At 39.7% G+C, this 27,999-nt stretch overlaps 1 protein-coding gene across 1 annotated transcript; it reads right to left on the bottom strand.

The window, feature by feature from the left end:
* Positions 1-24: 24 nt before the first annotated feature.
* LOC129846158 (zinc finger protein 271-like) lies at positions 25-23,196 on the bottom strand. Its single transcript, XM_055914114.1, has 3 exons — positions 22,693-23,196; positions 14,410-15,948; positions 25-2,518 (listed from the first exon to the last, which is right to left on the bottom strand). The coding sequence occupies exons 1-3, from the start codon at positions 22,955-22,957 to the stop codon at positions 885-887; spliced, it is 3,438 nt and encodes a 1,145-aa protein (XP_055770089.1). The 5' UTR covers positions 22,958-23,196; the 3' UTR covers positions 25-884.
* Positions 23,197-27,999: the final 4,803 nt, after the last annotated feature.

Genomic DNA, 27,999 nt, shown 5'->3' with positions numbered 1-27,999 from the left:
GTATAATAAAAAATAAAACAAAAATTTGTTGTTGATTGCATAGTCTTATTTTCAACGTCTTTTCAATTACATTGTGCTAGGTGGGATAGCCTCAATGTCAAAACACAGTTTTAACGTGTCCAAATCAATAACCAATATGCAGAAACAGTTTGGGATAAATTGAAAACCTAAACATAACATGTGCTATTTACACAAACTGCCACAATAATCATAATTCTTGTATTTTTTTAAACAAGCTCCTTATAAACTGCACAAGCACCAGAAACAGTGTTGTTTTGACAAGTAGCAATAAATCACTGATATCGATTAGGGGGGAAATCAGGTTGTACGTGATGTTGGAATGCATTTAAATTTAGGGGTCGCTAAACAAAGGAACGCAACACTTATTTGTCATAACTCATCGATATCATGCTAAAATCATTTGTGCGAGAGGAGGGAAATGAGGTTGCACGTCCTGTTAAAACTAACAGCTCAAAACCACACGGAATCTGGGAATAATGTGTACTTACTAAATCTCATAAATAGTACTCTTTCATTTCAGAGCCTAGATTTTATTTTCATTTTTGAAGTGTTGCATTTTAATTCAAGTGGGTCACCAACGTGGTAAGTGTAACACAGCTCTTTTTGTGTTAGTCACTTTTTGTTAAATCATATAAATAGTACTCTTCCAATTCAGAGCCTGGATTTTCCCCCTGAGGCTAATATCCATATCATGCTGAAATCAATAGAACAGGGGACAAACATTTAGGGTTCTACATTGTGACATCATTAAAACACTCCTACTACAATGTTAAAACATTCTACATTGTGACATTATTTCATTGATATCATGAAACAACTCCTTCATGTATTTTCTGAAATTTAGTCAGAGATCTTTTATCAGATTATCTCTGGTCACAGCTATACGATTTCTCTCCTGAGTGTGTTCTCTGGTGCACTGTCAGATAGCTAGATCTAGTAAAACTCTTCCCACATTGATCACAGCTATAAGGTTTCTCTCCTGTGTGTGTTCTCTGGTGTGAAGTCAGCTGGCCAGATGTAGGAAAACTCTTCTCACAATGATTACAACTATAAGGTTTCTCTCCTGTGTGTGTTCTCTGGTGTCGAATCAGATGGCTTGATGTAGTAAAACTCATCCCACATTGATCACAGATAAAAGGTTTCTCTCCTGTGTGTGTTCTCTGGTGTAAAGTCAGCTGGCTAGATGAAGTAAAACTCATCCCACATTGATCACAGATATAAGGCTTCTCTCCTGTGTGTATTCTCTGGTGTATAGTCAGATGACCAGATGTAGTAAAACTCTTCCCACATTGACCACAGCTGTAAGGTTTCTCTCCTGTGTGTATTCTCTGGTGTAATGTCAGCTGGCCAGATCGACCAAAACTCTTCCCACATTGACCACAGCTATACGGTTTCTCTCCTGTGTGTATTCTCTGGTGTAGAGTCAGATGGCCAGATGTAGTAAAACTCTTCCCACATTGACCACAGCTGTAAGGTTTCTCTCCTGTGTGTATTCTCTGGTGTGATATCAGGCTGGTTGACTGAGTAAAACTCTTCCCACATTGACCACAGCTATAAGGTGTCTCTCCTGTGTGTGTTCTCTGGTGTAGAGTCAGATTGCTAGATGTAGTAAAACTCTTCCCACATTGACCACAACTATAAGGTGTCTCTCCTGTGTGTGTTCTCTGGTGTAATGTCAGAGAGCCAGATGTAGTAAAACTCTTCCCACATTGACCACAGCTATAAGATTTCTCTCCTGTGTGTGTTCTCTGGTGCACTGTCAGATCCCTAGATTGACAAAAACTCTTCCCACATTGATCACAGCTATAAGATTTCTCTCCTGTGTGTGTTCTCTGGTGTAGAGTCAGATTGCTAGATGTAGTAAAACTCTTCCCACATTGATCACAGCTATAAGATTTCTCTCCTGTGTGTGTTCTCTGGTGTGATATCAGGCTGGTTGACTGAGTAAAACTCTTCCCACATTGACCACAGCTATAAGGTTTCTCTCCTGTGTGTATTCTCTGGTGTAAAGTCAGAGTGCCAGAATGACCAAAACTCTTCCCACATTGATCACAGCTGTAAGGTTTCTCTCCTGTGTGTGTTCTCTGGTGTAGAGTCAGATGACCAGATGTAGTAAAACTCTTCCCACATTGACCACAGCTGTAAGGCTTCTCTCCTGTGTGTATTCTCTGGTGCACTGTCAGCTGTCCAGATTGATCAAAACTCTTCCCACATTGATCACAGCTATAAGGTTTCTCTCCTGTGTGTGTTCTCTGGTGTGTAGTCAGATTGCTAGATGTAGTAAAACTCTTCCCACATTGACCACAGCTGTAAGGCTTCTCTCCTCTGTGTGTTCTCTGGTGCACTGTCAGCTGTCCAGATTGACTAAAACTCTTCCCACATTGATCACAGCTATAAGGTTTCTCTCCTGTGTGTGTTCTCTGGTGTTGAATCAGATGGCAAGATTGATCAAAACTCTTCCCACATTGAACACAGCTAAATGGTTTCTCTCCTGTGTGTGTTCTCTGATGAATTTTAATGCCTGATGAGGTGAATCTCTTCCCACAGTCAGAGCAGCAATGAGATTTCTTCCCTGCGGGTCTCTGCTGGTGTTTCTGGAGGAGTTCTGATGTGGAGAGACTCTTCTCTGCCTCGTCAGCATCATGAGGTTGTTGAGGATTCCCAGAGGATCCACGATAGTCCCGTCTCTCTCCTGTGTGAACAACAAAGTCAAATGGTTCAAGGCCCACAACAGTGGAAATTCACTGTAAAAGGTGATGCCAACAGCGTAGCCATGATGTTGTACAACAACTGACGTCTGTAATGAATGTAATGATTTGACATTTGTCTTAAAATTAGCAACAATAATCATATTTTGTATTGTTTTCACATTAGTAGTAACATCGATGATTGAGCCAGATGACTTTTGGTCTCCAATATGGGCCCCTTTCTGTGTTTAATAAAATTGTGGCACGAGGGCAAAGCACATACAATCAAATTGTAGAAACACCTCCCTGCTAATGAGGAAACCACTAGTTATGGATGTAGTATATCTGGTAATGAGGAAACCGCTAGTTATGGATGTAGTATATCTGGTAATGAGGAAACCGATAGTTATGGATGTAGCATATCTGGTAATGAGGAAACCACTAGTTATAGATGTAGTATATCTGGTTGTAGAAACTCCTTCCCGCTAGTGAGGATAATAGTTATAGCAAAGATTTTAGTTTTTCACAAAGTATTCTGAATGTGAATGGGTGAAAACTCAGGGGAGTAGCCTCCATTTCCAGGTTGCTTATGAGTGCATTTCACACTACTTTGGATTATAATTGTAAGGCTCGTTTGAATGTCCTGCTTAATATAATGTTTGTGTGATCATCGCAAATCAACCGCTTTGTACTTAAAAAACCCTTCAACCAGTAAAATGTTCTTTGTCTTTTCCATCAGCCTGACAATGAGGGTTTATACACTGTTTGCCAAATTGTCCCATAACTTCACCTAACAACAAATATACCTGTAATGAACGAAGAAGCACTTTGGTTGTTGTTGCATGACATACATAGTGTACTGTAGGACCCATAACAACAACATAGACCTACTGTAGGACCCATAACAACAACATAAACCTACTGTAGGACCCATAACGTCACCTAAAAACAACATAGACCTACTGTAGGACCCATAACAACAACATAGACCTACTGTAGGACCCATAACTTCACCTAACAATAACATAGACCTACTGTAGGAGCCATAACTTCACCTAACAACAACATAGACCTACTGTAGAAGCCATAACTTCACCTAACAACAACATAGACCTACTGTAGTACCCATAACAACAACATAGACCTACTGTAGGACCCATAACATTACCTAACAATAACATATACCTACTGTAGGACCCATAACATTACCTAACAATAACATAGACCTACTGTAGTACCCATAACTTCACCTAACAACAACATAGACCTACTGTAGGACCCATAACTTCACCTAACAACAAATAAAGGAAAATAGCTCTGTGTGTTGTACAATAGCCTATCCATCAAGGAACAGTTCTCTACACATTATGAGCAAAGTATCTCTCTGAGCAAACAGACTAACGAGACCCTACATTAAATCAAGCAGACAATAACATTATAAACATCAATTTGTTAGGGATGTTGGATCCAACGTGGAGCACGGCATAACTGTCTTTACCAGAGTAATGAATGAAGAAGCACTTTGGTTGTTGCTGCATGTCGTGATGTTTGTCATGTGACTGTCATTCAGAAAATTATTTCCTGCATCAGCTGATGATAGTTTAGTAACAAAACAGCTACAGTATTAAGAATTATGTGTAATTATTGAAGAAACACATTAATGACAGTATCCATTTGGGTGTTGTCAATAAAGTTAAGGTGACTAGGTTAGAACCATTTGATTAAGCAAACTCTGAAATTATTTAGGATTTCTGTGCCCATGAAAACTGTTTTCCCAGCGTAACATAAGGAGGCACTAAATGTTACATAGTTAGTGTGCATTTCAGAGATCTGAATACAAAAAACTGTCCTAACAGGACAATAATCTGTAGTGCGTTATCATTCTAAATGTCCTGAATAAAGGAACAGTTCTCTGTGCTTTATCTTGGACTTATTTTTCTACTGTATTATTGATGTTTGATTATTGTATGTTTGTTACACTCCATGTGTAACTCTGTGTTGTCTGTGTCACACTGCTTTGCTTTATCTTGGCCAGGTCGCAATTGTAAATGAGAACTTGTTCTCAACTTGCCTACCTGGTTAAATAAAGGTGAAATAAATAAATAAAATAGATCAGCAACGGTGGCTTGCAAACAGTGGATAGTAAGTAGCCCACCTTTGGAATAACTATGTATAGTTATAACTGTAGTATCCTGTATAACTGTAGTATCCTGTATAACTATGTATAGTTATAACTGTAGTATCCTGTATAACTGTAGTATCCTGTATAACTGTAGTATCCTGTATAACTGTAGTATCCTGTATAACTATGTATAGTTATAACTGTAGTATCCTGTATAACTATGTATAGTTATAACTGTAGTATCCTGTATAACTATGTATAGTTATAACTTTAGTATCCTGTATAACTGTAGTATCCTGTATAACTGTAGTATCCTGTATAACTGTGTATAGTTATAACTGTAGTATCATGTATAACTATGTATAGTTATAACTGTAGTATCCTGTATAACTATGTATAGTTATAACTGTAGTATCCTGTATAACTATGTATAGTTATAACTGTAGTATCCTGTATAGCTATGTATAGTTATAACTGTAGTATCCTGTATAACTGTAGTATCCTGTATAACTGTAGTATCCTGTATAACTGTAGTATCCTGTATAACTATGTATAGTTATAACTGTAGTATCCTGTATAACTATGTATAGTTATAACTGTAGTATCCTGTATAACTATGTATAGTTATAACTTTAGTATCCTGTATAACTGTAGTATCCTGTATAACTGTAGTATCCTGTATAACTGTGTATAGTTATAACTGTAGTATCATGTATAACTATGTATAGTTATAACTGTAGTATCCTGTATAACTATGTATAGTTATAACTGTAGTATCCTGTATAACTATGTATAGTTATAACTGTAGTATCCTGTATACCTATGTATAGTTATAACTGTAGTATCCTGTATAACTGTAGTATCCTGTATAACTGTAGTATCCTGTATAACTGTAGTATCCTGTATAACTATGTATAGTTATAACTGTAGTATCCTGTATAACTGTAGTATCCTGTATAACTGTAGTATCCTGTATAACTATGTAAGGTTATAACTGTAGTATCCTGTATAACTGTAGTATCCTGTATAACTATGTATAGTTATAACTGTAGTATCCTGTATAACTGTGTATAGTTATAACTGTAGTATCCTGTATAACTGTAGTATCCTGTATAACTGTAGTATCCTGTATAACTGTAGTATCCTGTATAACTATGTATAGTTATAACTGTAGTATCCTCTATAACTGTAGTATCCTCTATAACTGTAGTATCCTGTATAACTATGTATAGTTATAACTGTAGTATCCTGTATAACTGTAGTATCCTGTATAACTGTAGTATCCTGTATAAATGTAGTATCCTGTATAACTATGTATAGTTACAACTGTAGTATCCTGTATAACTATGTATAGTTATAACTGTAGTATCCTGTATAACTATGTATAGTTATAACTGTAGTATCCTGTATAACTATGTATGGTTATAACTGTAGTATCCTGTATAACTATAGTATCCTGTATAACTATAGTATCCTGTATAACTGTAGTATCCTGTATAACTGTAGTATCCTGTATAACTGTAGTATCCTGTATAACTGTAGTATCCTGTATAACTATGTATAGTTATAACTGTAGTATCCTGTATAACTGTAGTATCCTGTATAACTGTAGTATCCTGTATAACTATGTATAGTTATAACTGTAGTATCCTGTATAACTGTAGTATCCTGTATAACTATGTATAGTTATAACTGTAGTATCCTGTATAACTGTAGTATCCTGTATAACTATGTATAGTTATAACTGTAGTATCCAGTATAACTATGTATAGTTATAACTGTAGTATCCTGTATAACTGTAGTATCCTGTATAACTGTAGTATCCTGTATAACTATGTATAGTTACAACTGTAGTATCCTGTATAACTGTAGTATCCTGTATAACTGTAGTATCCTCTATAACTGTAGTATCCTGTATAACTGTAGTATCCTGTATAACTATGTATAGTTATAACTGTAGTATAGTCTGGGAGGAGGTGAAACCACTCAGGCTTATTTGATGTGATCTAATGTTTTGATCATCTAGTTTTCCTTACAAGCATTCAGTCACCAAAGGGGGTTCGGTCATTCCTTTGTTTATATACTGTCTCATTGACAAAAATATTTTGGATTATTTGTTTACATCATTCCTTTGTCTCGACATATACAGTAAACGTGCTGAGGTTCTACTGTTGCCAAGGAGACACATTTTATTTATTTATTTACAGTTTGGAAGGTTGGGAGTCTGACATCCAGGATTCACATTTTATTATTTATTTAGTTTGAAGGGTTGGGGGTCTGACATTCAGGAGACACATTTTATTATTTATTTACAGTTTGGAGGGTTGGGGGTCTGACATCCAGGCGACACATTTTATTATTTATTTAGTTTGGAGGGTTGGGAGTCTGACATCCAGACGACACATTTTATTATTTATTTACAGTTTGGAGGGTTGGGGGTCTGACATCCAGGAGACACATATTTATTTATTTACAGTTTGGAGGGTTGGGGGCCTGACATCCAGGATACACATTTTATTATTTATTTACAGTTTGGAGGGTTGGGGGTCTGACATCCAGGCGACACATTTTATTATTTATTTACAGTTTGGAGGGTTGGGGGTCTGATATCCAGGAGACACATTTTATTATTTATTTACAGTTTGGAGGGTTGGGGGTCTGATATCCAGGCGACACATTTTAGTTCTAATGGTGCCGTTCTGTTATCCTTTTCAGCTTCTTTTTCCAAGCATCTTACATTACTCTGAGACTAGTTATCCTGGGATCTTACATTACTCTGAGACTAGTTATCCTGGGATCTAACATTACTCTGAGACTAGTTATCCTGGGATCTTACATTACTCTGAGACTAGTTATCCTGGCATCTTACATTACTCTGAGACTAGTTATCCTGGGATCTTACATTACTCTGAGACTAGTTATCCTGGGATCTTACATTACTCTGAGACTAGTTATCCTGGGATCTTACATTACTCTGAGACTAGTTATCCTGGGATCTTACATTACTCTGAGACTAGTTATCCTGGGATCTTACATTACTCTGAGACTAGTTATCCTGGGATCTAACATTACTCTGAGACTAGTTATCCTGGGATCTTACATTACTCTGAGACTAGTTATCCTGGGATCTAACATTACTCTGAGACTAGTTATCCTGGGATCTTACATTACTCTGAGACTAGTTATCCTGGGATCTTACATTACTCTGAGACTAGTTCTCCTGGGATCTTACATTACTCTGAGACTAGTTATCCTGGGATCTTACATTACTCTGAGACTAGTTATCCTGGGTTCTTACATTACTCTGAGACTAGTTATCCTGGGGAATAATTTCAATACATTTGCAAAAAATCAAAACCTGTTTTTGCTTTGGCATTATGGGGTATTGTGATGGCATTATGGGGTATTGTGATGTCATTATGGGGTATTGTGATGTCATTATGGGGTATTGTGATACATTTTAGAATAAAGGGATGCATATTACATTTTTGGCCAAATATTTGTTTAAAATCCAGGAACTTTACAACTTTATCTCTCTAGGTCATGCCAGTAGGTTACAGTAGGTTGTATCTCTCTAGGTCATGCCAGTAGGTTACAGTAGGTTGTAACTCTCTAGGTCATGCCAGTAGGTTACAGTAGGTTGTATCTCTCTAGGTCATGCCAGTAGGTTACAGTAGGTTGTATCTCTCTAGGTCATGCCAGTAGGTTACAGTAGGTTGTATCTCTCGAGGTCATGCCAGTAGGTTACAGTAGGTTGTATCTCTCTAGGTCATGCCAGTAGGCTACAGTAGGTTGTATCCAAGTGGAAACAATTATCAACCCAATGTGGAAAGTGTCGAATTTGGTCAACAACAAAATTAATGGCTTATTTGCTACGTGAAGTTTAATTGATCCAACAGAAGTTTCGTAATGCTTAAGTTGTTATGTGGACGCGTGACATACCGACAACTTTGATAAAAAACACTATAGGAGTTGTCTCCAGATCGCTATGCATATTCATGCTAGTAGCTTAGCATCTCTCTCCATTGAATACAGGCGGTTGACGACAACAACCCTCATAGAATATAAACAATAGATTACAATAGATTAATAGATAAGATACAATAAGATACAATAAGATACAATAGATTAATAGATATTAATAGATAAGATTACAACAATAGATTAATAGATAAGATGAATCAACCAATCCAAAGAAAGGATAGGCGGGAGCTAGACAACCCGCAGTGCCGCTTTGTGGACAACGACTCCCCTTGTTAGGGCGGCGAGACATCTTGTCAGTATATCCATAATCTTTGGTGTAGCCAACCCAACTCTCACATGGCACTATTGGGGGGCACTGTGTGCAGTAAATCATCACTCCATGCCGTGCCCCCCAGTCTGCGGTCAGCAGATAGACCCTTCTGAAATATATATGTTAAGTCACTTTTTGGAAACGGAACGGAGAAAACAAGGGGTAGCTTGTTCTCTACGTCGTCTGATTCTAGACATATCAGTCATCATCCTGGGCCCTCCGTTGAAGAGGTATTGACGAGCCAACTCCGAATATCCCAAGTAAAAAACGAATTTAAGGCGGTACTTACTGGTGCTAATCAGATCTCCTATCTCCTCTTCATCTTCCAATGTGACAGTAATCTCCCCTTCCTTCTTCACTTCAAAAACGGCATCCTCCTCTTCTTTTACTGTAACCTCCTCCTCCTCTTTCACTCTGAACGCCTCTTCTTTCACTGTAACAGCCTCACCCTCTACTTCTTGTTTTACTGTGATATCCTCTTCTTCCTTCTCCTCTTTCACGACAATGTTCAGCCCCAGAGCTTCTTTCTCCGTCCAGCAGATCACCTCTTCTTGAACAAGAGGGGGGTAGTTTAGGGAGGTCATGGTCGGGGATGTTAGCCAGCTAGCTGTCATTAGCGACTATGCTAGTGCTAACTAAACCAGCCAGCTACTATAGCTGACTAATACAAAATAACGTAATATTAAATAGGTTAACAACTAGATACGACCTAAGTGTGTCGAAAACACAGTAGCTAATATACACCGAAAGCGTATAAATAGCTTGAATCTTTCGGCTATGTTGGCTAGCAAGCTACCGAGGTGGTTGACGCGCTGTTTATGAAGAACCGTCCACTAGATTATACGTCACGCTGGCAGCGTCGCCTGAAAGACGCACATCGCCGTCTGCTGACTGGAGGGGAAACGCAGTTGAGGTTCATATTTTATTTTCAGACAAAGATTATTGTAAATGGATTTAATTAAATAATACCATTATATTGAGACATACAAAGACAGGAATGTGTTGATTGATTAGTGCGAATAAAAAATGTTTACCACAGCACATTTAAGGCAGTTTCATCAAGTTATACTACATCTAAATTAGCAGCTAGCTACTGTATATCTATACTGCTCCTACATGGTGTAACAATATATCATGTAGATGTATATAATGAACAGACTAGGTCTATACTGCTCCTACATGGTGTAACAATACATCATTTAGATGAATATGATGAACAGACTAGGTCTATACTGCTCCAACATGGTGTAACAATACATCATGTAGATGTATATAATGAACAGACTAGGTCCATACTGCTCCTACATGGTGTAACAATACATAATGTAGATGTATATAATGAACAGACTAGGTCTATACTGCTCCTACATGGTGTAACAATACATCATGTAGATGTATATAATGAACAGACTAGGTCTATACTGCTCCTACATGGTGTAACAATACATCATGTAGATGTATATAATGAACAGACTAGGTCTATACTGCTCCTACATGGTGTAACAATACATCATGTAGATGTATATAATGAACAGACTAGGTCTATACTGCTCCTACATGGTGTAACAACACATCATGTAGATGTATATAATGAACAGACTAGGTCTATACTGCTGCTACATGGTGTAACAATACATCATGTAGATGTATATAATGAACAGACTAGGTCTATACTGCTCCTACATGGTGTAACATTACATCATGTAGATGTATATAATGAACAGACTAGGTCTATACTGCTCCTATATAATGAACAGACTAGGTCAATACTGCTCCTATACAATGAACAGACTAGGTCTATACTGCTCCTATATAATGAACAGACTAGGTCTATACTGATCCTACATGGTGTAACAATACATCATGTAGATGTATATAATGAACAGACTAGGTCTATACTGCTGCTACATGGTGTAACAATACATCATGTAGATGTATATAATGAACAGACTAGGTCTATACTGCTCCAACATGGTGTAACAACGCATCATCATTGGGTATTGTGATGTCATTATGGGGTATTGTGATGTCATTACATCATCATGTGGGACTTTAAGGCAATGCTGTTGTTGGTGAGTAAATTGTTTTACTCCACTGCTTCCTACACTTTAAGTAAAGTGAAGGCGACTATTTTGAGCCTCAGCCTTGATTTAAAATTTTATGGAATGTTAATATGTCTTGTCTTCAATGAAAATGACCTTTCAAACATGGAATGCAACATTGTATGGAACATTACTGTCAAGTGACTTGATGTCTACGGTGCCAAAGATATTGATAGGTGGGAGTGTTGGGAGTGTCCAGTGTGTTGATTTAACGATAATAATGTCAAAATCCCACTTTTAACAACCATCAGAACTGGTTAAAAAAAGGTTGCATCCCAACGTGGCAATAAACAGCAACGTGACGCGTCACAATGAACTCAAACGGTTTACCATTGGAACACTTGATGTAATTAAATCAAACGTTTTACCATTGGAACACTTGATGTAATTAAATCAAACGTTTTACCATTGGGACGCTTGATGTAATTAAATCAAACGTTTTACCATTGGAACACTTGATGTAATTAAATCAAACGTTTTACCATTGGAACACTTGATGTAATTAAATCAAACGTTTTACCATTGGAACACTTGATGTAATTAAATCAAACGTTTTACCATTGGAACACTTGATGTAATTAAATCAAACGTTTTACCATTGGAACACTTGATGTAATTAAATCAAACGTTTTACAATTGGAACACTTGATTCACATTCTCCATGGTTGTCTCCAGCATGCTAAAGCGTTCACAGCTGGCGATCCCTCATCGTGATTGGTTGTTCCCCACCATTTGCAACAACGTCACTGAGCACCATCACTATCTTTCCTTCATGGATCTCCTGCATGTTTACATATCTGGCATTACTCATCTCATATGTATATACTGTATTCTATCCTATTCTACTGTATCTTAGTCTATGTATTACTCATCTCATATGTATATACTGTATTCTATTCTACTGTATCTTAGTCTATGTATTACTCATCTCATATGTATATACTGTATTCTATTCTACTGTATCTTAGTCTATGTATTACTCATCTCATATGTATATACTGTATTCTATCCTATTCTACTGTATCTTAGTCTATGTATTACTCATCTCATATGTATATACTGTATTCTATTCATTAACAAATACTAAGAGGGACCAAGAGTCTGTTGATTGGTCAGTCATTGGATTCATTTGTTGAAATCAAATCAAGCTTTATTTATGCAGCACATTTCAGACATGGATGCAACACAATGGCTTCACAGGAAAAAACAGTGAAAATAAACAGAAATATTGAGGATAAAAAAAAAACGAAGAACAACTAACTAATGAGCATTGCAAAGGAAATGCCATTGATTCAAATATTAACAATATGATGCTACATCCAACCCAAAACATAACTTGTTTTTTAGGATGGGCTCTGAAAGACACTACGGGGGCATCGATTGAAAATTGACTGGTAACAACTGGGACCTAAAAGACACCCACCATGACACCCACTAAATCTGCCCAAGAAGAGCCAAACAAAAGAAAAACCCACACCAAACTTAAAGACAGGAAGCAAACCAAAAAAGTGGAGCAACTAAAGGTGTTGCGTACTACGTGCTAACGAGCTATACGCAATAAAGCCTGTAACACCTTCCCCCCTTAAGACAACAAATATATCCTATATTTTTGTTGGACAAGTTTGCTCACCACCAACAGAAAACAACTTCCATTTCACATTATAATCAACCACAATGCTTCACCAATATAAACATGGTGTCTACTGGCTATCAACAATTAAAAACAAGAAAAAAAACAATTTCTAAATAATAATATACAATCATAACTTTTCTCCTTTTTCTTTCTATAGAATTCAAAAACTCACTAGCTTCTAGAACTCTCGTCTTCCTAAAACTCACTAGCTTCTAGAACTCTCGTCCCCTTGGAACGAGCCCAAACAAAACTCATCTCCAATACGGAAAACCGTGCAGTCAAAATAAATTGTGATCCATGGCAACGCACTGGCTAAACGCAAAACACAAATATTTTTGACTGCCCCCCGTGAGACAATCAGCAACCAGGTTGTCCTTACCGCGGACGTGTCTGATTTCAAGAAGAAACTCCTGCAATATCCAGTAACTTTCCACCTCACTGCGGAGCTTCTCTCTCTTTTCAGGGTTCACTAGATAGGCATGTTGTTGGATCTGGGTCCAGTCCCCAATGTCATGCTCTAGTACATTTGGTTTGGCACATGTGAGAATTAACCTTGATATTCTAAAAGCACAATGTCAATATAATTGTCAGTTGGTTGCATAAATAATTATCATTACCAAATGTTACATAAAATGTAAATATGAAATAATTGGTTGCATAGTTGCTAGGTGGGATAGCCCCAATGTCAAAACACAGTTTAACATGTTCAAATCAATAACCAATATGCAGAAACAGTTTGGGATCAATTGAAAACCTAACATGTGGTATATACACAAACATCGGCCACAATAATAATATTTTTAAAAACAAGCACCTTATAAACTGCACAAGCACCAGAAACACTGTTGTTTTGACAAGTAGCAATAAATCACTGATATCGATTAGGGGGGAAATCAGAATGTACTTGCTGTTGAAACTAACAACTAAAAAAACACATGGAAATGGGAGATATATTTTATCTCACTGGTTAGAGGACAACCTGCAGAAGACAGTCAGCTACATTTTGGAGTGATGCATTTAAATGTAGGGGTCACTAAACAAAGGAACACAACACTTATTTGTCATCACTCATCGATATCATGTCAAAATTAATTGTGTGACAGAAGGGAGATGAGGTTACGCGTCCTGTTAAAACTAAAAGCTCAAAAAACACACAGAATATGGGAATAATGTGTACATCCCTGATTAGAGGACAATTTGTAGAAAATAGATCGCTACATTTCGAAGTGTTGCATTATGATTCAAGTGGGTCATCAACATGGTAAGTGTAACACAGCTCTTTTTGTGTTAGTCACTTTTTGTTAAATTACATAAATAGTACTCTTCCAATTCAGAGCCTGGATTTTTACCCTGAGGCTAATATCCATATCATGCTGAAATCAATAGAACAGGGGACAAACATTTAGGGTTCTACATTGTGACATCATTTAAATACTCCTACTACAATGTTAAAACATTCTACATTGTGACATCATTAAAATACTCCTCCTACAATGTTAAAACATTCTACATTGTGACATTAATTCATTGATATCATGAAACAACTCCATGTATTTTCTGATGTTTAATCAGAGATCTTTTATCAGTGTACCTCTTCCCACATTGATCACAGCTATGAGGTTTCTCTCCCGTGTGTATTCTCTGGTGTACAGTCAGAGAGCTAGATGTAGTAAATCTCTTCCCACATTGACCACAAGTATAAGGTTTATCTCCTGTGTGTGTTCTCTGGTGTACAGTCAGAATGCTAGATGTAGTAAAACTCTTCCCACATTGACCACAGGTATAAGATTTATCTCCTGTGTGTATTCTCTGGTGTGATGTCAGCTGGCCAGATCGACCAAAACTCTTTCCACATTGATCACAGCTATAAGGTTTCTCTCCTGTGTGTATTCTCTGGTGTGATGTCAGCTGGCCAGATCGACCAAAACTCTTTCCACATTGATCACAGCTATAAGGTTTCTCTCCTGTGTGTATTCTCTGGTGTAGAGTCAGAGTGCTAGATGCAGCAAAACTCTTCCCACATTGATCACAGCTATAAGGTTTCTCTCCTGTGTGTGTTCTCTGGTGTAGAGTCAGTTGGGCAGATGTAGTAAAACTCTTCCCACATTGATCACAGCTATAAGATTTCTCTCCTGTGTGTGTTCTCTGGTGTAGAGTCAGTTGGGCAGATGTAGTAAAACTCTTCCCACATTGACCACAGCTATACGATTTCTCTCCTGTGTGTATTCTCTGGTGTAGAGTCAGAGTGCTAGATTGACCAAAACTCTTCCCACATTGACCACAGCTATAAGGTTTCTCTCCTGTGTGTATTCTCTGGTGTACAATAAGATGGCTAGATGTATCAAAACTCTTCCCACATTGAGTACAGCTATAAGATTTCTCTCTTGTGTGTGTTCTCTTGTGTGACATCAAGCTGCTTAGGTGAATAAAACTCTTCCGACATTCATTACAGCTATATGGCTTCTCTCCTGTGTGTGTTCTCTGGTGTGATATCAGGCTGCTTAGCTGAGTAAAACTCTTACCACATTGAGTACAGCTATAAGATTTCTCTCCTGTGTGTATTCTTTGGTGTAGAGTCAGAGTGCTAGATTGACCAAAACTCTTCCCACATTGACCACAGCTATATGGTTTATCTCCTGTGTGTGTTCTCTGGTGTGATATAAGGTTGCTTAGCTGAGTAAAACTCTTACCACATTGAGTACAGCTAAACGGTTTCTCCCCTGTGTGTGTTCTCTGGTGTATTTTCAGATGGCCAGATGTAACAAAACTCTTCCCACATTGATCACAGCTATACGATTTCTCTCCTGTGTGTGTTCTCTGGTGTGATATCAGTCTGGTTGAATGAGTAAAACTCTTCCCACATTGACAGCTATAAGGTTTCTCTACTGTGTGGATTTTCTGATGAATTTTAATGCCTGCTAAGGAGGTGAATCTCTTCCCACAGTCAGAGCAGCAGTGAGGTTTCTTCCCTGTGGATCTCCGCTGGTGTTTCTTGATGTGTTCTGATCTGGAGAGACTCTTCTCTGCCTCGTCAGCATCATGAGGTTGTTGAGGCTCCCCAGAGGACCCACGGTAGTCCCGTCTCTCTCCTGTGTGAACAACAAAGTCAGACAGATGGTTAAAGCCCCACCACAGCGGAAATCCACTGTAAAAAGTGATGCCAACAGCGTAGCCATGATGTTGTACAACAATTGACGTCTGTAATGAATGTAATGATTATTTGAAATTTGTCTTAAAATAGGCAAGAACAGTCATATTTTGTCTTGTTTTCACATTAGTAGTAACATCTAAGCGTGTTGTCTTGAAATAAGTTATTCATGTTGTTGAAACTCTAAGCACTGTGCCAGACGACTTTGGTCTCCAATATAGGCCCCTTTCTGTGTTTAATAAAATTGTATGTAGTATATCTGCCTGGAGCGAAAATGGTGAGCAAAGATTTTAGTTTTTCACAAAGTATTCTGAATGTGAATGGGGGAAAACTCAGGGGAGTAACCTCCATTTCCAGGTTGCTTGAGTGCATTTCACACTACTTTGGATTATAATTGTAAGGCTCGTTTGAATGTCCTGCTTATAATATGTTTGTGTCATCATCGCAAATCAACCGCTTTGTACTTAAAAAACCCTTCAACCAGTAAAATGCTTTTTGTCTAGCTTTTCCATCAGCCTGACAATGAGGGTTTGTACACTGTTTGCCAAATTCGCCCATAACTTCACCTAACAATAACATAGACCTACTGTAGAACCCATAACTTCACCTAACAATAACATAGACCTACTGTCGGACCCATAACTTCACCTAACAATAACAGACCTACTGTAGGACCCATAACTTCACCTAACAACAAATAAAGGAAAATAGCTCTGTGTGTTGTACAACAGCCTATCCATCAAGGAACAGTTCTCTACACATTATGAGCTAAGTATCTCTGTGTCTAAACAGACTAACGAGACCCTACTGTAAATCAAGCAGACAATAACATTATAAACATCAATTTGTTAGGGATGTTGGATCCAACGTGGAGCACGGCATAACTGTCTTTACCAGAGTAATGAATGAAGAAGCACTTTGGTTGTTGTTGCATGTCGTGATGTTTGTCATTTGACTGGCATTCAGAAAATGATTTCCTGGATTAGCTGATGATAGTTGAACATGTGACTAACTAAACAGCTACAGTATTAAGAATTATGTGTAATTATTGAAGAACCGCGTTCATGACAGTATCCATTTGGGTGTCAATAAAGGTAACTCTCGGTTAGAACCATTGGGTTTAGCAAACTCTGAAATGATTTAGGATTTCTGTGCCCATGAAAACTGTTTCCCAGCGTAACATAGAGACACTAACTGATACATAGTTCGAGTGCATTTCATAATTTTAAAAAATGGCTTTACTTAGTTATTTTTTTTTTTTAACTTAGCAATGTCAATAAAAATGTTTCTTTATAACTTAATTTAAATAGAATGTAGATTAACCACAGAGAATGATGTTGAGATACAAAGACTATTATAAATTAAATGAAACTGTTCCAATAAAATGTGAATATGAAAATCACAATTTGCACCAGATCAGTAGTAATGGTCAGATAACTTGGCACCAAATGGAAAAGGTTGCTGACTGAAACTATAGGAGCATAACGACTGCTGGTGTAGTCTATTATCAGAAACTATAGGAGCATAACGACTGCTGGTGTAGCCTATTACCAGAAACTATAGGAGCATAATGACTGCTGGTGTAGCCTATTACCAGAAACTATAGGAGCACAACGACTGCTGGTGTAGCATATTACCAGCAACTATAGGAGCATAACGATTGCTGGTGTAGCCTATTACCAGAAACTATAGGAGCATAACGACTGCTGGTGTAGCCTATTACCAGAAACTATAGGAGCATAACGACTGCTGGTGTAGTCTATTACCAGAAACTATAGGAGCATAACGACTGCTGGTGTAGCCTATTACCAGAAACTATAGGAGCAAAACGACCGCTGGTGTAATCTATTACCAGAAACTAAAGGAGCATAACGACTGCTGGTGTAGCCTATTACCAGAAACTATAGGAGCATAGCGACTGCTGGTGTAGCCTATTACCAGAAACTATAGGAGCATAACGACTGCTGGTGTAGCCTATTACCAGAAACTATAGGAGCATAACGACTGCTGGTGTAGCCTATTACCAGAAACTATAGGACCATAACGACTGCTGGTGTAGCCTATTACCAGAAACTATAGGAGCATAACGACTGCTGGTGTAGTCTATTACCAGAAACTATAGGAACATAACGACTGCTGGTGTAGCCTATTACCAGAAACTATAAAAGCATAACGACTGCTGGTGTAGCCTATTACCAGAAACTATAGGAGCATAACGACTGCTGGTGTAGCCTATTACCAGAAACTATAGGAGCATATCGACTGCTGGTGTAATCTATTACCAGAAACTATAGGAGCATAACGACTGCAGGTGTAGCCTATTACCAGAAACTATAGGAGCATAACGACTGCTGGTGTAGCCTATTACCAGAAACTATAGGAGCATAACGACTGCTGGTGTAGCATATTACCAGAAACTATAGGAGCATAACGACAGCTGGTGTAGCCTATTACCAGAAACTATAGGAGCATAACGACTGCTGGTGTAGCCTATTACCAGAAACTATAGGAGCATAACGACTGCTGGTGTAGCCTATTACCAGAAACTATAGGACCATAACAACTGCTGGTGTAGCCTATTACCAGAAACTATAGGAGCATAACGACTGCTGGTGTAGTCTATTACCAGAACCTATAGGAGCATAACGACTGCTGGTGTAGCCTATTACCAGAAACTATAGGAGCATAACGACTGCTGGTGTAGTCTATTACCAGAAACTATAGGAGCATAACGACTGCTGGTGTAGTATATTACCAGAAACTATAGGAGCATAACGACTGCTGGTGTAGCCTATTACCAGAAACTATAGGAGCATAACGACTGCTGGTGTAGCCTATTACCAGAAACTATAGGAGCATAACGACTGCTGGTGTAGCCTATTACCAGAAACTATAGGAGCATAACGACTGCTGGTGTAGTATATTACCAGAAACTATAGGAGCATAACGACTGCTGGTGTAGCCTATTACCAGAAACTATAGGAGGATAACGACTGCTGGTGTAGTATATTACCAGAAACTATAGGAGCATAACGACTGCTGGTGTAGCCTATTACCAGAAACTATAGGAGCATAACGACTGCTGGTGTAGCCTATTACCAGAAACTATAGGAGCATAACGACTGCTGGTGTAGTCTATTACCAGAAACTATAGGAGGATAACGACTGCTGGTGTAGCCTATTACCAGAAACTATAGGAGCATAACATCAGAATTTACGAAGGCCAGCAGCAGCGGGAGGAGTAGGCTAAGGAAGAGGTTTTTTTTCTGATGGTTATCTTGTTTCAGAGGGGTGTCATCAGTAGCCCAGAATGACAAAGTGAAAACAGGTAATAAACAGAAATACCTTATTTACATAAGTATTCAGACCATTTGCTATAAGACTCGTAATAGTCACTTACAACATTAACAATGCCTACACTGTATTTCTGATCAATAAATGTGCTTTTCTTTCAAAAACAAGGCCATTTCTAAGTGACCCCAAACTTTGAACGGTAGTGTACATAACATTACATAAAACCCCTGAGTCTTCCTCACGCTTCAGAAACAGGAGATGACCTATTAGCCGTTCCGGCTCGCACAAGCCAAGGATCGAGCAAAGGCCACCCTTCTACATAATACAATACAGAATTCATTAGAAATTACAAAATATATAGACATGGCTGTGTTTCTTTAAATTAAGTGGAGTTTTGCCAGTAAGTATGTATCTACAACTTGTTCAGAGTCCACCTGTGTTAAATTCAATTGATTGGACATGATTTGTAAAGGCACACACCTGTCTGTATAAGGTCCCACAGATGACAGTGCATGTCAGAGCAAAAACAAAGCAATGAGGTCGAAGGAATTGTCCGTATTTTATTTCAGTTTACTAAAAAGTTTTTCCCTAATTATTTGTTCTATAATAAGCATGGAGGTTTCCCCGATCAACCAGTCAAGGTACTGGTAACAAAGCGCCTCGTAACCTAACTGGGAATGGGACAGACAGCGGAGTGGTAACAGACAGGGGCGATTTGTAATCAAATCTAATTCCCAGGAATGGGGTTCATATGAACCACAGAGACTGTGTGTGGGAAAATAACATGGCCCTGTCCAACCCTGCTTGTTCCCTCGACTCCGCTACCAACCACCAATCTCCAACAGGGCCCTTAACCTATATCACTAGACACCTCATAGTGAGCTACAGGTAGGAATCAGCAATGAATCCCAATAATGAGACACCTCTGGGGGGGGTGTCAGCAACATTTAAAAAAAATATATATATAGTGTTTTATGACAAACCGTTTTTTTACAAATCCGTCAAGACACGAACTTAGACTTTACTGTGAAATGCTTTACTTACAAGCCCTTAACCAACAGTGCAGTTCAAGAAGAAAAAGTTTATTAAGTGGACTAAAATAAAAAAGTAATAATAAAAAGTAACACAATAACGAGGCTATATACAGGGGGCACCGGTACTGAGTCAATGTGGAGGCTATATACAGGGGGCACCGGTACCGAGTCAGTGTGGAGGTTATATACAGGGGGCACCGGTACTGAGTCAGTGTGGAGGCTATATACAGGGGGCACCGGTACCGAGTCAGTGTGGAGGCTATATACAGGGGGCACCGGTACTGAGTCAGTGTGGAGGTTATATACAGGGGACACCGGTACTGAGTCAGTGTGGAGGCTATATACAGGGGGCACCGGTCCTGAGTCAGTGTGGAGGCTATATACAGGGGGCACCGGTACTGAGTCAGTGTGGAGGGTATATACAGGGGGCACCGGTACTGAGTCAGTGTGGAGGCTATATACAGGGGGCACCGGTACTGAGTCAGTGTGGAGGCTTACAGGGGGCACCGGTACTGAGTCAGTGTGGAGGCTATATACAGGGGGCACCGGTACTGAGTCAGTGTGGAGGCTATATACAGGGGGCACCGGTACTGAGTCAGTGTGGAGGCTATATACAGGGGGCACCGGTACCGAGTCAGTGTGGAGGCTATATACAGGGGGTACCGGTACCAAGTCAGTGTGGAGGCTATATACAGGGGGCACCGGTACTGAGTCAGTGTGGAGGCTATATACAGGGGGCACCGGTACTGAGTCAGTGTGGAGACTATATACAGGGGGTACCGGTACCGAGTCAGTGTGGAGGCAATATACAGGGGGCACCCGTACCGAGTCAGTGTGGAGGCTATATACAGGGGGCACCGGTACTGAGTCAGTGTGCGGGGTTACAGGCTAGTTGAGGTAATCTGTACATGAAGGTAGGGGAGTGTAGTGACTATGCATAGGTAACAAACAACCAGCGAGTAGCAGCAGTGCACAAAAGGGAGGGGGGTGGGGGGGGGGGGGGTCAATGTAAATTGTCCGGTGGTGATTTTATTAATTGTTCAGCAGTCTTATGGCTTGGGGGTAGAAGCTGTTGAGGAGGCTTTTGGTTCTAGACTTGGCGCTGCGGTACCACTTGCCGTGCGGTAGCAGAGAAAACAGTCTATACTGTTGACTGGAGTCTCTGACAATTTTGTGGGCTTTCCTCTGACACCGCCTATTATATAGGTCCTGGATGGCAGGAAGCTTGGCCACAGTGATGTACTGGGCTGTTTTCACTACCCTCTGTAGCGCCTTACGGTCAAATGCCGAGCAGTTGCCATACCAGGCGGTGATGCAACCGGTCAGGATGCTCTCGATGGTGCAGCTGTATTACCTTTTGAGGATCTGGGGACCCATGATAAATCTTTTCAATCTCCTGAGGGGGAAAAGGTTTTGTTTTGCCCTCTTCATGACTGTCTTGGTATATACCCACGTGGGTGATTGAAAGATCACACTCCAGTCCAGTTGATGGTGGTAATGCACCTTAAAGTTGGTTGCCAACTGCCATATAAAGTCCAAAGAAGAAAAAGAAGCCTAAAGGAAGGTGAAATTACAAGAAACGAATTTGGTTTACCGTTTGGGGTATTTCAACTGGTTACTTACTTTGATGTGATATGAAAGTATTGTGTGAAATTATTCTGAATTGATATGAAAGTGCAGCGATTTATGTTTCTAGAAATGTATCGCAATTGAGAATGGATTCACATTTAGATGGAATATTTGACTATTTTAGCTGCCAGAACCAGTCTACCTCTGAAAATAACATATAGTCCTTGGACCTTGAGGAGTAACGGGGGCAGCAATCAGCAGTAGAAACAATAACAAAGCGTACTCCCTGCCCGTTTCGGTAAAAAGCTGAGGGATGGGGATGGAGAAATGCAACCATCCATGATATCAACATTATAATTTTAACCATGTTTTGAGGATATACCGTGTTCGTTTATATTTACTGACAAACATTGGAATAAAAAAAAGATTATATTTTGGGTTCTGATGGGGTACGATAGTTGAACTAAGCTCATGAGGCATTTGTAAGTGAATTCTTAAAGAAGCAATGGGTACATATCATTAATGTATAAGTCCCAAAATGGATGTAACAACTGCTGATTGCCCCTTTAAGACTACATATTGGGCTAATCTAATAGGAGATATTGAGGACTACAGTATTTCAGGCATTGTCATTGGATGCATTTGATCAATTGTTAATGTTTTGTTGATGGTCCACTCTTGATGTTCTACACGTTACAGTGTAGCTTCAGCCATTCCTACAGAACAACATTACAGTGTAGAACCCCTTTACTGCATATTGGTTCAACGACTGCAGAGACGGTACTTACTGGTGTTAAACAGATCTCCAACCTCCTCTTCTTTCACACGAAAAACTACATCCTCCTCTTCTTTCACAGTAAAATCCTCCTCTTTCACTCTGAACGCATCTTTCACTGTAACGTCTTTCTCTTCTGTCACTGTAACAGCCTCACCCTCTACTTCTTGTTTTACTGTGATATTGTCTTCTTCCTTCTCCTCTTTCACAAGAGCTTCTTTCTCCGTCCAGCAGATCACCTCTTCTTTAACAGGAGAGGTGATGTTTAGGGAGCTCATGGTCGGGGACGTTAGCTAGCTAGCTATCATTAGCGACTAGGCTAGTGCTAATTGGACCAGCCAGCTCCTATAGCTGACTGATACAAAATAACGTAATATTAAATAGGTTAACAAGTAGATACGACCTAAGTGTGTCTAAAACACAGTAGCTAATATACACCGAAAGCGTCTAAATAGCTTGAATCTTTCGGCTATGTTGGCTAGCAAGCTACCGAGGTGGTTGACGAGCTGTTTATGAAGAACCGTCCACTAGATTATACGTCACGCTGGCAGCGTCCCCTGAAAGACGCACATCGCCGTCTGCTGACTGGAGGGGAAACGCAGTTGAGGATCATATTTTATTTTCAGACAAAGATTATTGTAAATGAATTTAATTAAATAATACTATTATGTAGAGACATACAAAGACAGGAATGTGTTGATTGATTAGTGCGAATAAAAAATGGTTACTACAGCACATTTAAGGCAGTTACATTAAGTCAAACTAAATCTAAATAAGTAGCTAGCTACTGTAGGTCCATACTGCTCCTACATGGTGTAACAATACATCATGTAGATGTATATAATGAACAGACCAGGTCCATACTGCTCCTACATGGTGTAACAATACATCATGTATATAATGAACAGACCAGGTCCATACTGCTCCTACATGGTGTAACAATACATCATGTAGATGTACATAATGAACAGACTAGGTCTATACTGCTCCTACATGGTGTAACAATACATCATGTAGATGTACACTACCATTCAAAAGTTTGGGGTCACTTTGAAATGTCCTTGTTTTTTAAAGGAAATCAAATTATTTCATTTATTTACCTGTTTTTGCTTTGTCATTATGGGGTATTGTGATGTCTTATGGGGTACTGTGATGTCATTATGGGGTATTGTGTAGATTGATGAGGGGAAAAAATGATTGAGTCAATTTTAGAATAAGGCTGTAACGTAACAAAATGTGGAAAAAGTGAAGGGGTCTGAATGCTTTCCGAATGCATTGTATATATAGGGGCAGTACTTAGTGACATCACTTCATGAAACAGAAGGTACAAATATATAACATAGATTCACAATATCAACATTCAATGTATCAAAATATATGACCAAGCTGGAAGTGGAAACACCAGCCCAGCCACAATCCTAGAGGTTCACTGATGATCAACCTCCTCCTTCACATCTGACTCCTGATGATCAACCTCCTCCTTCACATCTGACTCCTGATGATCAACCTCCTCCTTCACATCTGACTCCTGATGATCAACCTCCTCCTTCACATCTGACTCCTGATGATCAACCTCCTCTTTTCACATCTGACTCCTGATGATCAACCTCCTCCTTCACATCTGACTCCTGATGATCAACCTCCTCCTTCACATCTGACTCCTGATGATCAACCTCCTCCTTCACATCTGACTCCTGATGATCAACCTCCTCCTTCACATCTGACTCCTGATGATCAACCTCCTCCTTCACATCTGACTCCTGATGATCAACCTCCTCCTTCACATCTGACTCCTGATGATCAACGTCCTCCTTCACATCTGACTCCTGATGATCAACCTCCTCCTTCACATCTGACTCCTGATGATAAACCTCCTCCTTCACATCTGACTCCAGTGATCAATCCAGAGCGTCTTCTTTTTTGGGGAATCCCGATGGACGACGTCATCGAATAGGACGTCATCACCAACACCGCCCACAAGTTAATTGTCTTTCAGGTTATCAATGGGAGGAACATTAGCAATATGTCCTGTCTGGTAACTTGTCTCGTTCAAAGGATTCACATTGACAGGTGAACAGGGAGAAACCCCATTTAAAAAACTCAGTTGATCTTAAACTGCGGAAAAACTTTTGGAAGTCTTTAACTGCATCAAAGTCTGTGGCCTGTGATGTTGGGACAAATGATCGTCCCTTATTATACAAGAGACAAAATCCACAAATTCTACAGCACAACGGCAGAGTCATGTCTTCAGTGTAAAACTAACAATGACTCAATAATCCTTCTGGGAATGTTATGATGTCATAAAGTTATGGGCGGAGTTAGAATGTTGGCTGTCAGAAGTACAGTTATACAATGTAAAATTACTTTTAATCCGTCTGTCTGTATATTTCAAAACATGGCATTTGAGGGTGCAGTGAGATACCCCAGAGTTGGACGATACTTTTCTCGTCAATCACCCTTAAATATTATACTTAATTAATACCTGGAAATCAACCAATCCGCTGTTGTTTATTCAAAAGAAAGGTCAAATGCTTTATTATGTAGTGGGTCTGGGCAGGTGTGATGTAGTTAATGGAGATGGAGGTGTGTTCTAGTGGGTCTGGGCAGGTGTGATGTAGTTAATGGAGATGGAGGTGTGTTCTAGTGGGTCTGGGCAGGTGTGATGTAGTTAATGGAGATGGAGGTGTGTTCTAGTAGGTCTGGGCAGGTGTGATGTAGTTAATGGAGTTGGAGGTGTGTTCTAGTGGGTCTGGGCAGGTGTGATGTAGTTAATGGAGTTGGAGGTGTGTTCTAGTGGGTCTGGGCAGGTGTGATGTAGTTAATGGAGATGGAGGTGTGTTCTAGTGGGTCTGGACCAGTGTGATGTAGTTAATGGAGATGGAGGTGTGTTCTAGTGGGTCTGGGCAGGTGTGACGTAGTTAATGGAGATGGAGGTGTGTACTAGTGGGTCTGGGCAGGTGTGATGTAGTTAATGGCGATGGGGGTGTGTTCTAGTGGGTCTGGGCAGGCGTGATGTATTTAATGGAGATGGAGGTGTGTTCTAGTGGGTCTGGGCAGGTGTGATGTAGGTAATGGAGATTGAGGTGTGTTCTAGTGGGTCTGGGCAGGTGTGATGTAGTTAATGGAGATGGAGGTGTGTTCTAGTGGTTCTGGGCAGGTGTGATGTAGTTAATGAAGATGGAGGTGTGTTCTAGTGGGTCTGGGCAGGTGTGATGTAGTTAATGAAGATGGAGGTGTGTTCTAGTGGGTCTGGGCAGGTGGGATGTAGTTAATGGAGATAGAGGTGTGTTCTAGTGGTTCTGGGCAGGTGTGATGTAGTTAATGAAGATGGAGGTGTGTTCTAGTGGGTCTGGGCAGGTGTGATGTAGTTAATGGAGATGGAGGTGTGATGTAGTTAATGGAGATGGAGGTGTGATCTAGTGGTTCTGGGCAGGTGTGATGTAGTTAATGAAGATGGAGGTGTGTTCTAGTGGGTCTGAACAGGTGTGATGTAGTTTTAATGGAGATGGAGGTGTGTTCTAGTGGGTCTGGGCAGGTGTGATGTAGTTTTAATGGAGATGGAGGTGTGTTCTAGTGGGTCTGGGCAGGTGTGATGTAGTTAATGGAGATGGAGGTGTGTTCTAGTGGGTCTGGGCAGGTGTGATGTAGTTAATGAAGATGGAGGTGTGTTCTAGTGGGTCTGAACAGGTGTGATGTAGTTTTAATGGAGATGGAGGTGTGTTCTAGTGGGTCTGGGCAGGTGTGATGTAGTTAATGGAGATGGAGGTGTGTTCTAGTGGGTCTGGGCAGGTGTGATGTAGTTAATGGAGATGGAGGTGTGATGTAGTTAATGAAGATGGAGGTGTGTTCTAGTGGGTCTGGACAGGTGTGATGTAGTTAATGGAGATGGAGGTGTGTTCTAGTGGGTCTGGGCAGGTGTGATGTAGTTAATGGAGATGGAGGTGTGTTCTAGTGGGTCTGGGCAGGTGTGATGTAGTTAATGGAGATGGAGGTGTGTTCTAGTGGGTCTGGGCAGGTGTGATGTAGTTAATGGAGATGGAGGTGTGTTCTAGTGGGTCTGGACAGGTGTGATGTAGTTAATGGAGATGTGTTCTAGTTAATGTAGTTATTGTTTGTTTACACAATTTAAAACAAAATATTAAAACATTTCCAATGCAAAGTAACACCTCACAGTTCTATTTTTGGAGTTATTACATTAAACCAATCAGAATTTAGAAGAATGCCAAAGTCAGGTGTGAAGTAATATGGAGGACCAGCCTATTCCCTATGATGTATACTACAACAGAAATATCTTCAAATGTCTAACTTTAAATTAAACCAATCGTTTGCACTCATGACTTGAGTGATTAAAGTAAACCAACGTTTTGTACATACATAACACCATCCAACCAAATCAAAGAATGTTAGCTATATGCAGTTATTTTAGCCAGTCAGCTAACATTAGCTATATGCAGTTATCCTAGCCAGCCAGCTAACATTAGCTATATGCAGTTATGTTAGCCAACTAGATAACGTTAGCTTTTTAGCCAACTAGCTATTAGCCTAACCAGCATAGCCAACCAGCATGGTTATGGTCAGCGAGACCAACTAACGGAGAAAAAGTTACAAAACTCCCGTAGTCTAATTCACAGAGAACATGCTGAAAAGTAGTGATGGGGAAACAAAGCTTCCTGAATCATTGGCTCTTTCCAGCCAATTGTGTCAAAAAAAATAGGTTCATTACTCAAGGCTTTGAGCGACACAGAATTTAGAACAGCCACATTTTCATAGATGAAGTCACACGCCGTAGCAGCATAGCCATTTTTATTTATTTTTTTACCATTATTTTACCAGGTAAGTTGACTGAGAACACATTCTCATTTGCAGCAACGACCTGGGGAATAGTTACAGGGGAGAGGAGGGGGATGAATGAGCCAATTGTAAACTGGGGATTATTAGGTGACCATGATGGTTTGAGGGCCAGATTGGGAATTTAGCCAGGACACCGGGGTTAACACCACTACTCTTACGATAAGTGCCATGGGATCTTTAGTGACCTCAGAGAGTCAGGACACCCGTTTAACGTCCCATCCAAAAGATGGCACCCTACACAGGGCAGTGTCCCCAATCACTGCCCTGGGGCATTGGGATATTTTTTAGACCAGAGGAAAGAGTGCCTCCTACTGGCACTCCAACACCACTTCCAGCAGCATCTGGTCTCCCATCCAGGGACTGACCAGGACCAACCCTGCTTAGCTTCAGAAGCAAGCCAGCAGTGGTATGCAGGGTGGTATGCTGCTGGCATTATGTCATATATTAAACCACTGCCGTGTTCAAGAGC

Source organism: Salvelinus fontinalis, unplaced genomic scaffold (genome assembly GCF_029448725.1).
Source record: "Salvelinus fontinalis isolate EN_2023a unplaced genomic scaffold, ASM2944872v1 scaffold_0460, whole genome shotgun sequence".
NCBI classification, from domain to species: Eukaryota; Metazoa; Chordata; class Actinopteri; order Salmoniformes; family Salmonidae; genus Salvelinus; species Salvelinus fontinalis.
The sequence above is the reverse complement of the archived record's forward strand: the minus strand, read 5'-3'. Positions and strand labels throughout refer to the sequence as shown.

Excerpts from the sequence above, each read along its gene's own strand:
- LOC129846158 (XM_055914114.1), bottom strand. The coding sequence starts at position 22,957 with ATGAGCTCCCTAAACATCACCTCTCCTGTTAAAGAAGAGGTGATCTGC. Across the intron at positions 15,949-22,692 it reads TGGAGATCTGTTTAACACCA|GAGAGAGACGGGACTACCGT; the intron begins GTAAGTACCGTC and ends TTGTTCACACAG. Across the intron at positions 2,519-14,409 it reads GATTAAACATCAGAAAATAC|ACACAGGAGAGAAACCATTT; the intron begins ATGGAGTTGTTT and ends ATCAGAGAACAC.